Here is an 18,086-nt window from a genome sequence, read left to right as displayed (position 1 = left end):
GTATGTGTCCCAGGGACTACCTTTTCTCTGGAAGAGGCTCCCCATCCATGTGAAGCAGATCTCCTCCCTAACCCAATTCAAGTGTAATAAGTTGGGCAATTGGATGTGCAACAGCAAATTCATCCCTTGTTTGGCACCTATGTGTCTAATGGACATGGGCAGCCTGCAAATGGTTCATCTTCCAGGCCCCTGCTTGTAACTGTTTCATCTCCCAAGCCCCTGTTTACACTTATTAAGGGTACCAGAACTTGTCAGAGATTTGGGATGCATGACTAGGTTTAAAAAGGCCCTTGTGGTCATTAGCCTAGTAAACACCTATGAACCTATAAACATATTGAGCCCTGTGGTGGACCTCTGATAATTGTTTTTGCTTTCAGAAGTGGCACCTGTGACTCTAACCTCATGTGTTCTCTCATACAACCAGTTAGCTGTCACATAACCAGTTCTTCTGCTTGTAATAGCAAAGTTTCTCAGGAACGAAAGCTTAATCACATCAGTCATGCAAAATTAGAAATTAGCAACACATATCCAAGTTTGCTTCCTTCCCTTGACTTCACCCTTGTGTGGCTTAGTGATATGTAAGTCATTATGAACATCAGAGAATACAGCAATTGCATCTTTAAATACAGTTCCTGGTCTTTCATCTTTTTTTTTTTGTTATTTTCACCAACAGAAGTCAGCAAATCTGGAGACACAACACATTTAAAAAAAAAATCCCTGTTCTTTCATATTCACAAAAATAAAAATCCCACATTCTTAAACCATGAGAACAAACACACTGAATGTAGATGAACAAGAAAGAAAGGAAAGGAAAATATGTATTAAATTTTAACTTTATCCTTTAGTCTGGAATTACCACTGGCATCCATACCTCTCAACCTCTTAACCTAAGAATTCTGTACAAAGGCAAAAATATTGGGGGGGGGGGGGACAAAGGCCCAAAAAACGGACAATTTTTAAATATTGCTTTTATAAACTTAGAAAGTTGACAGAATTTAGGGGGTTGTATTACCAAGTATTTTTTGAAGGGTATGAAGGCTGAAACTCAAATATATGTCATTAGTTTGTGATTTCAATCCTCGTTAATTTGCCGGAAAACCTAAAATTTTAGGAGAAACAGATCAAAACATAAGACAAAAATCTGGACAGTTGGGAGCTATGCTGGCATCATAGAAAGCATTGCTTTTGGTAAGCATTACATCACCAAGAAGGACTTCTCTGCTGCATGCAGTAATGTTTGAAAAACTTATATTCATTACCTTAATAACAGAGTTTTCTTGAGACCAAATACTGCTTTTTTGCATTAGCTAACTACTGTGGTGTGTCTTAAGCAATTCAACATCCAATATCTTCTTGAAAAAAGAAACTAAAGGTGAATATATTCATGAATAGTATGCTGAAAGGACTTTGGACATGTTGAAATAGCCAAATCTTTGTCTGCTCTGTGAAAGGCAAGAAAGACTAGGCAAGAGAGTTTACAAATATCTGTGGAATTACATTGCTTTCTGTTACAGTAAGTACCATAAAATTTTGAAAGGAGTGATCACATCTCACGGTTACCAAAGCTGCTACGTCTATAGCTTTATTAAGAAATGTTTAGATTCAGGATATCTGTGTAGCTCCTATGTGAAGTTCTTAAATATGTTTAGCTAACATTATGAACTGGGCTGCCAGTACAAAACTATTACAAGTCTCTCCACTTCTGTTCTGCATGACATGTTTCTTTAATCTTACCCTGTCCCTCCCTTTCCCTAGAGGTACTAAGGTTTAGGTTTATAGATTTATAGGTTTATAGATTAGTACTAGGTACATTCATTTGTGCTGTATCAAGAATTAATGATTATTGCAACCAGTGATAGGCATATTTTCAAAAGAGGATAGTACAGATAGTTACTTTGGTGTAACACATCTTTTTTTACTTATTTCTATTATATTACATTTGATGGCCTTCATTTTATGTATTTACATACTAACTATGTGATTCAATGTTTTTTAAAATCTGTTTTTTAAAAAAAAATTGTTACTGTAACAACTAACTATTTGTTTTAGGAGTTTTTATAGTTGCATTTTTACAGTTGCACTTTGAATGCACTACATTCAATTATACTAATAGTTTTAATTGGTTAATTGTTTTGTCAGTGGGAAGGGAAGGTTATTTAAGGAGATTACTAGCTTGGTTAACTATTCCTTCTGATGAAGTCTAAGGATGAAAATGCAAGTTATTGTTTTGTGGCGTTAAATAAATATTTTTGGTTCACTGACCTGAAGAGGCGTTTTGTTTGTTGGTTCTGCAAGTGCTTTAGTTTGTTGTGACATTTGAGTTTTAGACTTCATATTCATTAGAAAAACACATACTAACAAACCCCGTTATTCTATCTGATTTATAACTTACAAATGCTATTTTGTATGCATTTTCTCATTAACCAGCCATTCATTTATCCAGCCTAAGGTCGGGTCCCAGTGAGACTGGATAAGAGGGAGTCTAGTGTAACAGAACGTCTTCAAAAGAATAGCACTCCACATCCAGAGCCTCTGTTGTAGTCAGTTTATTTTGCGGATTTAATTTATTACACTTTGTGTATTTATTTATCAGTACAACAAAATGTGATACAGCAGCATGCTTACAAAACTCACTTTGCTGTGAAGATAACTGATGCTTAGGGAGGAACTGACTGGTTTAATTTCTGGCTGGCATAAAAAGGACCAGACAGACATTACCCAGGGCTAATAAATAAATATGGTGCAACAAACATCTAGCACTGAGTTTTTTATTGTTTCACTTATGGAGAAGTTTTAAAGTGTAACACTTGAAGTGTTTCTTGTTGGAAGATGTATGCATGTTTGCCATTCAACAAAAGATACTTTTCCACTGGGGTAAAAAACAGAACTGTTTTGTAATCAGTGGAGCTTTGTCATGTGCATTTGAAAACAGAAATGCACATAGTACTGTTGCAAGCTTCTATTCATATAGGTAGCATGCAGAAAATGTGGATGAGCATTTGCCCTGTTATTTGTTTATTTATTTATTTCAGAGGTTTTAAGATATGAAGTTGTCATGTTTCATGGCAGGCTGAGATTAATTTTGATTGAAGCTAAATGTATTCTTATTTTCACATCACTGTAGGTACTCTAGGCAAAGGATTCCAAACAGTACAGATCCTTTAGTGCTCCATATGCCAGACACAGGTATCTCCTGGGAAGGCAATAAGATATGCAGAAGAGAGAGAGTAGCTGTAGTCATTTGCTATAAGGCAAGACCTTGAAGCCCTTTGATTCTTTTTCTGAAGAATCTTTGTACCTTCTCTGAATGTACCAGTTAGCACGTGATTTGAGTAAATTACAGAATAGGGTACAGTATTCTATATCTAGCCTGAAACATGCTATGAAAAGGGTGAGACAACTGACATGGCTTTCAACTTCATAGACTATCAGTTGGGCAACTGTGTATGCATTGAAATAGTAGTGGCTGTATGGGTATGAGATGACAGATCATTATCTACAAGGACCCCAAAGGTCTTTTACTATTTTTTTAAATTTTCAGTTGTTGCCCATAAGTACTGCTTAAGACTTCGTAGTGTTTTTTTTTTTGCCAAGTTTTACAATGCTACATGTAGCCACTTGAAGACCAAAGATAATGGGGTTTTATTTACCTTCAGATACCTAAGTTAATGCGTGATTCCATCATGAAGTATAATATTGAAACATCCCTTCTTTTTGCCATGAACCTCTTTCAATAACTGAGATTCAAGCAACCTGGAGAAGTCCTCTGTAATTCCATCTCATAGGTTAACATTTCTGTGATGTTTTTTGGACATTTGTCAGTATGGCTTTCTTCCTACCAGGGAAGGTCTCTTTTTACCATTTAATCCCATTTAGGCACCGCTTTTCAGATGACATGCAACAGGTATTAAAGGAGGCTATTGAACCTGCTACTATAAAATCATAGTTTGCTAAAAGGAAGAGATTTTCTCGTTAGTGTTGTAGCAGAGAACAGGACTCAACCCAAACAGGGACTCCTTTGGTACTCCACTACCTGTGTGAGTTTACATATCTGTCCTGCTTACACTTCAGATTACACCTTTTGGCAGTTTCAGCTTGTCTGCCAGTGGATTCAACCTTTTCTTCTTTTTAGGTCAAACAATTTTTGAGAGGAGTTTTGCAAATGAGAACACCTTGGACACAGGTGTTTCCATCCTAGGATCTTAATCTTGTATTAGAGAAGCTGGCATTATCTCTAGTTGAACCTTCAGCTACTAGTTCCTTAAAGTTAGGCGATACCTTTACTGATTGTTATGACTTTGGTTAGAAGAATATCTGATTTGCAAGCCTTCATGTCTGTTCATCCCCTTTACGTCTCTGACAATGATAGAATGACTCCTAGAATGAATCTCTCATTTATTCCAAAAGTGATTTCTGAGTTTACTTTGAATCAGTCTATTCATCTTCTTGTGTTCTTTCCCCAACCTATAAACAGAGGGAAGAGAGAATTATGCTTTCTCTGACTGTCCACAATGTCCACAGACAGCTCAGATACTACCTGAAAAAGACAAAAGATTCCATATTGTTAGATCAACTCTTTATGGGGTTTTTTTTGAAGATGAGAAAAAGGACAACCATTTTCCAAGCAGGCCATGTCCAGAAGGCCATCACTGTTCCAAGCTGATCATTTCTGTTATTCTCAATACAGAAAAAAAATCCCCCTTTCTCCAGAATGCCATAACAGCTATGAATTTTTCTGAGACCTTTTGAAGAGCCGTGTCCTCTAGTGCTATTACAGAGGTGACAACTTGACTCTTAGTGCACATGTACATTAACCACTACAAAACTGACGCTTTTTCCAGAGCCAGTACAGGATTTGCTAGATCTATTCTCCAGGGACTTCTGGACTCTGATCCTGCATCCTCCACCATTTCCACCTAAGCTTTGGCTTTATACTAGTGCAACAATGATCTTTATTGGACATACAGTGTATGAAGAAGCCACCCAGAAGCTTTTGAACACTGACAAGATTGCCAATATCCTTGGATGGATATGCTCCATATAGCTTTATGCTACTGCAACAGTGATCTGATGATAAACATCTGCTGATAATCTGCAAAAAGTTTTATCAAACTATGTCCCAAAGATAAGAGAAGAGCATAATCACAGACTAGGTGTACATATATATGTCTTTTATTTTTTTTCATCAGTCAGTGAAGGCACTTTTCTGGGAATGTTCCAAAATGCTGCAAAGGCTCAGTTGCTTTACTCTTGGAAAACATTTTTGTCAACCCCCTATGTTGAAATCAATAATATACTGTGTACAAGTAATGGCCCAGTATGGTTTTAGTTTTCTGCAGACTGGTCAGAGTATAACAATGCCAGGTTTTCTGAATATAGGATCTCTGGACTGTAATATAATAGAAGTGACCATAAGACTGAGCTGTGAGTTATTTTTCTCCCACAGGAAAAAGTGGATCACATGCAGCAGTTCTTTTTCCTAATGGGCATTGTCATTCTCAGATATTTTTGAATCAATAACTTTTGTCAGGACTGTGGGGGTTCATATTTTCTCTCATTTTAATGGTCCTAAGTGCATGATTTCACATGAAAAGAATGCATCTCAAGATTTGTAGGGATTGGTGCCAGTATTCAATTGAGGAAAAGCCTGTTTATGCAACATAGAAGAATAAAGTCTTGAATGTGACCCATGTAATCCATGAACACATTCCTAATCTGTCCATACAAACTGCATTAAGAGAGATAGTACTCAAACGAGGGAGGAGCTGTTTTATCTGTAGCAAATAGTGCAGATTGTCATATAAAACTCTGTTGAAAATCTTTATCAGCTTAACAAATTGGTCCACTGTATTACAGGCAATGTTGCTAATTGACAGTTATGTAGTATAGTACTCTATATCTTTTTTAAGCTGTGTTTCTATTCACTGGCATATAAGGTTCAGGATGAGGGTGAACTAGCCATGTAAGAATTTTTGGTGGAGGATGAAACCTTGGAAGGAGTAAATACAGTTTCCAGATACTATAGCAATAACCCACGCCTGGGTGTGGGTAATGCTAAATTTACCCACGGTTGGCGTGGTTTGGTCCCAGAAGCCCGGACCAAACAAAGCCAACCGTGGTAAATTTAGCATTACCCACACCCAGAAGTGGTTATTGCTATTATATGACATTATTTAAGAAAAGAAACTATTACTTTTCTTAAATAATGGCATAGTATAATGCCTGTTTACTGCCCTTCCGCAGATGTCTGGCATCCGGCAGTTCTGATGTACCGCACCTGCGCAGTACATCAGAGTTGAGCAAAAGCAACGGAGAAAGCAAGATCTCCGTTGCTTTTTAGTGTTCGCTATGTTAAATGAGTTTAACATGGCGAGACAGTTTTAAAATAAGCAACGGACATTTCCGTTGCTTATTTTAAACTGTCTCGCTATGTTAAACTCATTTAACATAGCGCTAAAAGCAACGGAGATCTTGCTTTCTCGTTTTTAAAACACTGCCTCGCTATGTTAAATGGGTTTAACATAGTGAGACAGCTTTAAAATAAGCAACTGAGATCTCCGTTGCTTATTTTAAAGCTGTCTCGCTATGTTAAACCCATTTAACATAGTGAGACAGTGTTTTAAAAAACCGAGTTATACTAATGAAAAAAAGTCCGGGCGACCGGGCCTTTTTCCATTAGTATAACTCGATTTACAACGGGCACGCTGGCCAATCAGCGTGCACGTTTTGGGGGGATCATGGTATAATAGAAAATATACCAGATTCAAGAAATGCACTACAAATTTGTGCAAGCTGGGGGTCCAGTAAAAGTATCACATACTTTGCCATTTATACTTACTTAGCTTTTATTAGGTATTTTCTTAAGAAGTTTGTTTATTACATTCAGTGTGATAGAACAGAAGGATATGAACAATTAAAAAACAGATTGTGAATTACTTTGTTCATATATAGGACTATTTCCAAATAGAAGTAAGAGATTAAAATTAGAAAAAAAAGTTCTGGAAATATTTAATGCAAACAGTTTGGTTAATTACATTTGTTGTGCTCACATGAAATGCTAGTTCTGTTATGTTTTCCCAGTATCTTAAACAAAATCAATTCCAGATTTTAAGGTAGATTCCAGAAAAAAATAAGTTGGTTTGTCTTCATTCCTGAGGGAAAATATAGTTACTCCTTCACTGAGAACTTGCTTTTTAATAGTTTTTTTCTAGGGTTTTGTAATACTGGTCATTATCTAAGAGCAAATACACCTAAATTCAAATCCTGCCTGTACCATATGTTAGAGTGCTAAAGCTAACTAAAATCATTTTCAAGGTAATGTAATTGCAACTAAAATGTAATAACCTCTATTCCATTCAACAGAAAAACATGCAGTTGAAGAACTTATCAAATCATCCAATAACGGCACAGACATAGACTGTGATGTAGTTGCATATTTGGAGCTAGCGCAGGTAAGAAATTAAGTCAGTTATTATTTCTATTACAGGCTTACAATCTGCTGCTAATAGTATCTCTACTACCTCCATATCCATTTCAGATTAATTTTATTCTAAATGAGGATAAGGCTTAATTCCCTTCTTTTGTTGTTTGCTTTTGAATATTACCAGAAGTGCTATAGTTCAAGCTAGCTACCTCCTATAGACCTGGATTAGATTCTCACAGATACCATTTTCATAGTATTTCAGTGTGAGGAAGTCAATTAATCCCACTGCCATGCTGCTGTGAAAAAGGAGGTGTTTTGTATAGCTTTTGTTTTTAATATGTTGGTCTGGGCAATGAAATGTATGCATATTGAACAGGTATGTATTACTTCTAAAGGATAGATGATATTTAACAAACATACTTCATCAAAACTTAATATCTATGTATGTGTCAGAATTTGGGACCCTGTGACCTATTAGTTTCTGCAAGGTTGTATTCATAAACCTGAAATTAAGGACTTTTGTTAAAAGCAAAGAAGTAAAGCAGTACTGTAGAATGCATTTTTTTTAAATACAGCTCACCTATCTAAAGAAATGACCTTTCAAACAGTTGTAGGAAATAAATAATTATACCAACTTTAACCTCCATTAATGTTGTATTTACAGTTCCATAATGCTCATCAGTTGGCATCTTGGTGCTTGCATTACATTTGCACTAACTACAACACTGTGTGCTCCAAGTATCGCAAAGAAATAAGGTCAAAATCTCCAGGTAAGAATAGTATATACTATTACAAGAGATTCTGTCCCTCTAGAACTGTAATAAATGCATAAGAGCTAGCAGATAAGGCACGACATTTAATGTGCTTCCTGCAAATACTTGAGTTTGTTTGTATTTGTTGACCAGGGTAGAACACTGATCCAATCTGACCATTAATAGTACAAAATACCACAAACCAGAAACAGCATGTGTGACAGCATACATAAAGCCAAGTATAGCATGAGAGTCACAGCTATGACAAAGTTAGGGCTAAATACAAAGTCCTGATACTTTCCATGAAGGACTGCAACACCTCTCACACCAGGGGAATAAAGTGGGCCAGAAGATTCTCACCCATGGGGGGAATGAATGGCTTAATAGAAAGTCTGGTCTGAGAATGCTAGATAATCAGGTTGAGGACCAGACCAAAACAGAATAGCAATTTCTTTCATTTAACTAAATCATACTTTCCAGTCTGCAGTTTTCTTCCAAAAATTTGAGAATAAGATTTAAAGAAGTCTTTGCATTCTAGATATCAATAGACAACTTGGGTATTACATGCAAAGTATTAAGGATATTAGTCTACCAAGCCAGTTCATTTATATATATATTTTGCTAATGGGATTGAGCCCATTAGGCATTACTGTTTTCAGGGAACTCCAAAGGTCACATCAGAAGAATAAGGGATATTTGTTCAAGACTCCAGGAAAATTGCCATAATCTTATTGATGATGGAGTATAGTTTTTTTTTTCTGTACAGAACATGGTGCACTATGTGACGCCCCTCCTCTGGGTCAGTAATCAAAAAGCCTCAATCCTCACCATGGACACCAGTGAGGGGCATTCACTTGGAACAAAAATAAATACACAACAGTATTTCCAGATGCAGCTGTCTACACCAAGCACAATTTCCCTTAAGAGCACACAGGGAACACAGTCCTGTCCTAGGGCTGGGTTTTCTTCTGTCTCACCAGGCCCCAAGCAAGAGTCCACAATGACCACAACTGTAGAGTTGAGTCCTCAGCCAAGTGTTCCAAGCCAAGTCCTCCACCACCCTCTCTGTGAAACCAGTGCTATGTGTCTCTGCTCCAAGTAGCAGACACACATACTCTTTGAGATTTGATTTTCAAACACACACATACACACACACACACACACACACACACACACACACACACACACACACACACACACACACACACACACCTGGATAAGGCTGGCACAGATTTACCAGCTATGCCCCCTGTGCCTAGACTATAAAGTAGATACTGCCACCAGGGCGCTCCAAAGCCAGCTACTCTAAAGCTCTTACAAGGCTGCCCAATTATACTGAGTAAAATTAATACTATAGAAATATATTGTTTGACGAGTGCAGCAAGGCTTTCAGGATCAGCCTCAGTGTCAACAAATAAATATAAGTATTCTCAAATTTTAAAATGAATTAGGGAACCAGAATGTTGGAAAAAAAATCAAGTTTAGATGTGTATGCTAGATTGTCAGATCACAAAGTAGCTATAGTGAGCATAGCAGAATGGATGAAATTAGAAAGTGGTTTAGATATACTCAGAGGGAAGTACAAGATTTTATAGATTAATCAGGTTATAGGCAGACCATAGAGACAAATATTTTGCATTTAAGTCTCAGGTGGAGTGGTGGGTAAGATTAAAGACAAAGATTCAGTTACAATGTCAGAAAGTATATATGTAAGCAGTACATAAGTATGAAATTGTAAAAATATATGTGCTAGGAAAGTACAGAGACACTGGGATTTTAGAGTGACAGAGGTACTACAAGTAAAGAAAAATAATTTAGACAATCCAAAAATTAGACCTGAGGCTACACTAAAAGAAACAAAACATATGACTTAGCAGAATAAAAAAAAATGTCATCAGTGTTGTAGGAGATCAAACAGAAATCAGAAATGCAGAAGAAATGGCTACAGGAACATAATGGGGAAGATGACCTATTGACAGAGGCTGAAGCAGTTGTACAGAATGCATTCAAAACCAAATAGATTCAAGCAGAAAAGAGTCCCTTTTGGTCAGTCTGAGAGAAGTTTCAGGAGGAAAGAAGTTAGCAATGTATTTGGGGGATGGAAGGCTAGACTTGTAAATGAGTTTTATAAAACCATAGTGGCTGGCAATTGGATATTTCAGTGAAGGTGTACACACTGACTACCCAAATGTTCTCAGGGACTGGGGTGGTATGTGAGGAGACAATATAAATCATTATGTAAAAAAACAGCAGGTTAATGTTGACTTTGAGAAACTTGATACATCAGGATTCAGAAATGTAATGTGCTAGTGAGGGACACAACATGCAAGTCTGTTTCCATCAAAACATGGTGCAAAACTCCATCTATGTGTTCCTTTGTCCACGTTCTTCATCATCAAAGATACACACATTATACTGCTCTCACTGTTATTATAATGCCTTGCTGTGTTCCCTTTGATTTAGGAGGTATTGCTCAAAGTCAATATCAACATGGAAAACTTGACTGTCACAACACTCCAGCTGTCCAGACATCCTTGGTTCACACTTCTGTTGTAGTCAGTATATTGTTAATACCTCTTCCTCTTTGCAAAAAACTGAACACAACAGCAAGAAGCTGTTTTTCATTTTTCAATAAAAAACGCTACAGATTTTTTTCTGAAATTTAATTCAAATCCTTAGATGAGCAAAGGCCATAAATAAGGAAGTATATGTCAGAATGTAAAATCCTGTCATGTTGAGTAGGAGAGTTGTTGTTGTGTCTTTCGGCTTTTCCCGGTTAGGGGTCGCCACAGCGGAACTCCGGTCCACTAATGATTGGCAGTAGATTTTTGCATGCAGAGTTGCCGGCCCTGATGCACAACCTTCAGCGAAGGTATGCCCATTCACGCATGTTTCCACACAGAAGATGCTCTAGCTGAGAATCAAACAGGACAACGTCTTACTGTGAGGCGACAACGCTACCGCAGTACCACCACTGTGATTATATTAAATCATACTGTATTTTAAGAATGTTAGTTTATTTGGAGCATCTAATATAAGTCATATTTGTCTTATTATTTGGAGAGAGCACATCTCTCAAATTCAGCATGTATGCTAGTGTTCTTTAAATAAAATATATATATATATATATATATATATATATATATATATATATATATATGTGTGTGTACAGCAGGTAAGCCCTCTTTGAGAACCAGCTTCACACTCCAGTGTAGTTAACTTTATATCAGTCATTTTTATTCCCCATAATATGGCATCAGCATTGCATTGTGCCCCAAAGCCATTCACTACCCTCCAGTTCTATTTTTTCTGCCACAAATCTTGAAGGTCCCGTTATCTTTTTCCTTTCCAAACCCCATACTGTTTCTAAAAATAAGTTATGTCTGCCAGTGGAACAGAGGGAAGATCAAACTCTTTTAGTCATTTTCCTGTTGCTCACTGCCTACAGTTTTACGGCCTGAGAATGTGCCTTCTTGAGGTTATTAGAGAACAATAAGATACATATTGAGCTAATATTTCTGTTGGTTTTTGGAAAAATCGTTTTATCAAGAGCAGAAGTCACTTACACTACAATAATACTAAATAAGCAAGCTTGTAAATAGTCTAATTTTTTACCACTGATGTGCTAATGTTATTTATATAATTATATAAAACTAGGGGCAGTATGTAATACTAGATGTTGCCTGTAGCTGCTTTGTAAAGTGTTAAATGTTAGTCACAGAAAACTTAGCAGAGTTGCTCTGTCTGACACCTGCTTAAGATAGTACAAGGGATGGAATTCAGACATATTAGAGTACCTAACAGAAACCTGCAGATTATCTATTTTTGTCTAGAATCATATTTAGGTGTACCAAGAAAGGCTTTATCAGCTTACAGCAATAACATTTCAGGCCATTCAGAAGTTGAAGCTTTTCTTCCTGGGCCACTTGTACAAAAGTTTTTTTGACTAAACCCAGTCAGTTAAACCCAGCAAGTAAAAGCAAAACAAAATAAAATAAAAATAAATAAAATAAAGTCTAATGTAATAAAAAAGAAACATTGATACTGTTTCCAGAAGCAGACTAAGAAGTCAATGGCTCAGAGCCTTGTCAATGGAAATGCATACAGGAACAAATCAGTTGACTTATTATATCTAGGATGTGTACTATCATAACTTTATGAAGTGCATTGTGAGAGAAAGACAGACAGATTAAAAAAAATATTCATAACAGTATGACAGCCCCCAATAAGACTGCTTTCAGTTGAAACAAAATGCAGAATTCTAAACACTTAGGAGAATAATGAAGCATTTGTATTGCATGGAAAATCAATATGCAATAAATATGTTTTCACTTTCTGGATGGAGTTTTCCTTAAAAGTGTAATGAATCTGTAGCTACATTAGCAAGCCCAGACTCCTGAATGGAAGTTTGATTTTTATGTTTTATGATATGAAAAACGATTGTATCACACTATTTTATCAGCTGTTGCCTTTGAGCTTATGTTCTCTACATGGCAAAACTTGAGATATATAGGAATCTATGAAATAAAGATTTTTAAACTACAGGCCTTAATTGAAACTAAGCCCTATATAGTCTCCTGTAATCAACTAGTGAACGCTCCAATACCCACGGGTTGTTCTGTTATATGAAAACACATATCGTAGATTCAAAAAGTACGAATTCATTTTAAGCACTAAATGATAGCTTATTGTCGGACACACTCCAACTTCTTCAGAAAAAACAAATCATGTTCTAAGGGTGTATTTTGTGGCTAGTCTTCTTATATAGAACCAGGGTTGTTGTATTATTAAATGACCTGTTTATCAGGTCATTAAACATATTCACCTTATGAATTCTATGCTTACTACAGCCGGCCCTTGTTTTCATAGTTTAGTTTTATCACCTATACCCTTATAGGTTACAATGATGGTCAAATGAAAGGTTAATGTCTCAGTGTAAGTAATCGGACTGGATTCAGTCTTGGTCCTAATGTATGTACTATGTTCCTATTTATATAAAGTTTGGTGTTGATCGCATTTAAGATGAATATCCTATCCGTCAAGGTAGGTGTTATTTCTTTATTAATTTGAATGTTTTGGTATTTGGTGCCATTCTTAGTTGGCGTCAGTCAAGCCGTAATCTGAGGGTTATTGATAGCCCTTATTTGGATCCAACGCTCGTTCAGTTTTTCAAAAAATCAGCGCCATGATAGATGTCATTCACCGAAGGAGATAGTCAAGTTGATGTTAGTTAACTTATACATCAAGGGGTATTTATTAGACACTATCTGAGTTCAACACTGTGGTAATGTTAAAATTAGTGATATTTTAGTTATTATTGTCTATGAGCTTCATACCCTTCATATACCGAACATCACTGTAAGTGGTAGGTGGTTGACTGAGAAGGCATATACATTTATAGCTCATTTTTTATTATTATTATTATTATTTTTATTTATGAAATGAGTGATATATCGAATGTTATTGGCTGTCAATGTCAGATAAGTCAATGGTGGTTAAGTAGTACATCAAACATTATTTACAGTCTATGTTTGTGTCAAATGATGCGACTGTTCTATATAAGTGCTTTTTCAGTTGTCATTGACAGTTAGTTTCTTACCTTTCAGGTTAAGAACAACACCGTAAGTAATAAGTGTTAAATTGTGACGGTGTCATTTCTTATTACATTATATCATTATATCATTTTATGTCTTGGATTCTAATATGTTCACTTGTGAGTTTATTGATGTTTAATTGTAGATTACTTTTTATTAATTTGTTGGACAGTTTATGTAAATTAAAGTTTTAATATTGGTGGAAATGCCGGTTTTCAGCCCGACATCATCAAATGATCATGTGATTTTCAAAGTTAGTATTTAAGGCAACGGTTAGAGGGAGACGCTGTTTTATTTGTTTTTTCTGAAGAAGTTGGAGTGTGTCCGATGAAAAGCTATCATTTAGTGCTTAAAATAAATTCGTACTTTTTGAATCTACAATCTGTGTTTTCATATAACAGAACAACCCGTGGGTATTGGAGCGTTCACTAGTTGATTTTCTAGTCTCCTGTAATGGCAGAATACCTATAAGAATCAAATAAAATAAATACCTAAAGTGGTATTGGACATTCTAAACAAATGTCATTGTTTTTTTTTTCCTCCCCAAAATATGAAAGTAAAAGAAAATGGATACAACATACTCACGATATGTTATGATAACCTAACCAAGGACAATATGAAACTGATACTCTGTATTTCCTTTATAAGGACAAATCAGTACATCCTTATGAACAAACAGACTTTGTTAAAGAGACTTTCCCATTGTATTCCTCTTTGCTTAGGCAAACACAATAAAAGAAAGTCAGGGCACATTCTAGTATGGCTTCTGAAACTTTTGCTAGATGTTATAAGAATTTTCATCTCAGCAGATGTGGGAAACTGTGACCATCAAATGAACACACTTATCAAACACTACAAAAGGGGTACCAATTCTAAAAGCAGGTCAGGCTTTCATAGGATGGTACTACAGGTGAATCCAGTTTATCTGTTTGCCATCCGTGATTAGTCTAAACCCTTCTTGAGAATCCATCCAAAAGCAGGGAATACTGCTATGAGAATTCTTCCTGGACAATGATAGGACAGCTATATGAATTAGTCATCAACAAAAATCTTTAAAGGAGAGGTTGTTATAGCAGTATGAATATATTCCCACTGTCCCCTCATTCACATTTGACTTGACTTTTGATATTAACTGGAATGGTTTTAATCTTCTGAAGACCAACAGACTGCATTATTTATATGGTTATAGTGTTAATAATTGTTACATTTACATTATTTGGTAATCATAATTTAAAATGTTTTTACTAGTAAAATTAAATACATCATATGGTAATAATTTATAAAGGGCACACACACTAGCAGACTGAAAACCCTGACTACTCTGATAATCAATGCAGTCTATTAAAATATGTATGCATGACAGAACTTGAAATATATGTATTTGTTTTCTCTTAGAAAACCAGTTATACATTGCAAAGCATCGCTGGCCTCCTGTGTGGTACCTAAAAGAAGAAGACCATTATCAGCGATTAAAAAAGGATTTAGAAAATAAAGATGATGTCGCTCACAAACACTGTTCAAAGCACAATCTTTGTTTCTGGACTCCAACGGCTACAGTTGCCTAATTCAAGCCATATAGCCCAAGGACTTGAGTACCAGCAAGTGGGACTGCATATGCTCTAGTATTTTTGTCTGGGACAACATAACATGCAGTATTATGGTCAATGCTGTTACTACATACAAGGGTTTAGTAATGTTTGTTTCAACGTACAAGGACTCTGTGAAAGAGCTGACAAGAACAGAAATTTATTTAATACATTTCATCAAATGAAAAGAGCCTTTCTCTATGTTTTCCTTGGCATTAGAGACTAATGCACTATACTTTGTTGTTTGACTTCATCTAAATGACAAAATAATTATGTCAGGTTTAAATTAATTTTAAATTAATCTTCAGCATAGCAAGCTAAATAATTTAACTGCAAAATCTACTTTGTATATTTTCAGCTACAATAAAGTACCTATGGTTTTAATTTATACCAGTTAATCCTGACTGATATATATGTGATAATCAGTCTGGAACATATTACATTACACGTACTGACAATATTTACCAGACACTTTCTATAACCTGGTATCTTAAAACATACACTAATAATAGTTTCACCTAGTTACATGAAAATTATCAATATTTGTAAAAATGTTGATTCTAATGTCATTCAGTAGGGTTGATGGGAATATTGTAAATAACCCTTGGCAGTATTAAAGTGGACTTACTGATGTCCATTAATTTAAAGTCCTACTAGTAAAGATACTGCCTGAAAATATTAGTTTTATTAATATGATTTTTTTTTTTTTTTTTTTTTACTTAAGACAGGACTAAGATACTAATGCTTCTAATATTTTTCTACCTTTGTGAATGTAGATTAGTGCAAAAAAAATAATGACATTGTGTTTAATCAGGATAATATTCATTCAGAGATAGCCAATGTATACCAGCTGTTGCAGCATTAGCCACAAGAGCTTAAACCCTAATGTTTTTCATGAGAGCCATTTACCAAGATACAAAAGGTACAGAGTAAGACACTGTGCCATGTAAAGTTGCTGTACACATTTCTATGTTTTTTCTTTACATCTGCATAAATACTTTGTAAATAGTGTCCTAGACCAATGGCCATGGTACTAATGTTTCCAATTGCAGTGCCTATTAGAATCTACATATTAGAATAAATGTTCATTACTTTTGAAATGTATTAAGGAAATGTAATAGTTACAAAATAACAAGTCTTCTTTCTAATAATATCCAACCCCTGAAGCCTAGATCAGACAAAAGGTGCAAAGAAGTCAAGCTGAAAGACATGTTACAACATGACTACTTAATATAATAGACATGTTAATGCTGTAATTCAGGGAGTAGTAGTGTTACCAAAAAATTCAATAAAAGGATTAGTTCTGTGGTGTTTCAGAATAATAAATGCTGCCAGGATAATGGCTAGGTATAAAAAATAAATAAATAAACTGCTAGCTGATGAGCTCAATATTACAATAGTGCTGTTGGGTCTAGAAATATGTATCTTTTACAATGAGTTCCTTGTGGGATAGTAAGCCACAAGTTGCCAAATGGAACTCATTTTTTGGGAAAAGGATTGTTTTGCTAGCTGGATGACCACTGTCCATCACAAGGGTGGGTGTAGATGCTGCATGTAAACACCTATGACATTCATAGAATAAGATCATATTTGTTTCAGAGAAAGACATGACAGGATGATCCTGTGTTTCCATGCATACTCCACTTTTTTAAGCTGCAGTGACATCACAGCTGCCCCATAGCACTGACAGATGATCTGTGCACTGGTGAGATGCTCCTTAATGGCATGTATGGAATAGAAGGAATTATCCATGGAGGCAACAACATAAGAACAGAAACGTGGTAAGTTAGTAAGCTTGCTAAAATAACAAAAACTGGTCACTTTATCAACTTTATTCCCTTTAGACTTTTTAACTACTACAGTATTATGTAAAATATTTCCAATGTGGATTCAGTACTTCTAATTTCAAACATGCAGTGAAGAATGTTAGACAGTAATGGACATATAACCTAAGATGTTGTAGTATTTCATAGCTCAAAAGGAATACTAGTATTGAAAACAGAAGTTGTGTTAGCAGCAAAACTTAACAGTAAATTCTCAAGAAGTAAGATAAATAAAATGCTATTTCTGGTACTTAACCCTCTCTTTCCAGTATATTAAAACCGGAGTTTGTGGAGTTTGAGTCAGGGAAAAAATCATAGTGACAACCGAATTACTGAAGTAAAAAGTTTCTTGAAGCAACACTGCATTGGTAATGTCATATAGTACAGTAAGTGCAGGACCAATATCACATTTATAAATCATTTCTAAACAAAACTAAAACTACAAACTTAGCATTTTACCAAATTGGCTGTCCATATAATAGAGGACTTCCAGTTATTATATCCTTGAGTACAAACAGTTGATATTCATGGCATTCCCTGTCCTGCTGGCGGGTACGTTTAGATAGTGTTGTGGTTGTTGTCATGTTATTCTTGTGTTATGTAACAAGCTAAGCATTAAATTAAACTAGCGTGTGATAAAGCTTAACAAACCTCATTTCTAGTCCTTTGTATTTTCTTTTCTGTATATCATTTTTATCTATAATATATTTCATTTCTTGTTTTTGTTTCTCACTCTTCGATTCATATTTTGCCAGTTCTCTATAGTGATTTCCTGGGCTATTTAATTAATGTCACCTTACATTAGTTTTTTACCTACAAAATGTATATTATTGCAAGCTTTTACTTTTGGAATTAGATATTTACTTTCTTGCTGTGCTATCCTATATTGTCAGCTTATATTCCTTTAT

General features: G+C 35.4%; 1 protein-coding gene across 1 annotated transcript in view; it reads left to right on the top strand.

The window, feature by feature from the left end:
* The window catches only part of RHOBTB1 (Rho related BTB domain containing 1), a 468,210-nt gene extending 452,467 nt beyond the window's left edge, over positions 1-15,743 (top strand). The window contains exons 8-10 of the mRNA XM_044056396.1: positions 7,363-7,451; positions 8,088-8,193; positions 15,165-15,743. Of these exons, the coding sequence (XP_043912331.1) occupies positions 7,363-7,451; positions 8,088-8,193; positions 15,165-15,334 (365 nt within the window). The 3' untranslated portion in view covers positions 15,335-15,743. The remainder of the gene's footprint in view (positions 1-7,362; positions 7,452-8,087; positions 8,194-15,164) is intronic.
* The last annotated feature ends 2,343 nt before the right edge of the window (positions 15,744-18,086 follow it).

The sequence above is a fragment of the Protopterus annectens genome, chromosome 14.part0 (assembly GCF_019279795.1).
Source record: "Protopterus annectens isolate FY-2018-M chromosome 14.part0, PAN1.0, whole genome shotgun sequence".
Classification (NCBI taxonomy): Eukaryota; Metazoa; Chordata; order Ceratodontiformes; family Protopteridae; genus Protopterus; species Protopterus annectens.
The sequence above is the reverse complement of the archived record's forward strand: the minus strand, read 5'-3'. Positions and strand labels throughout refer to the sequence as shown.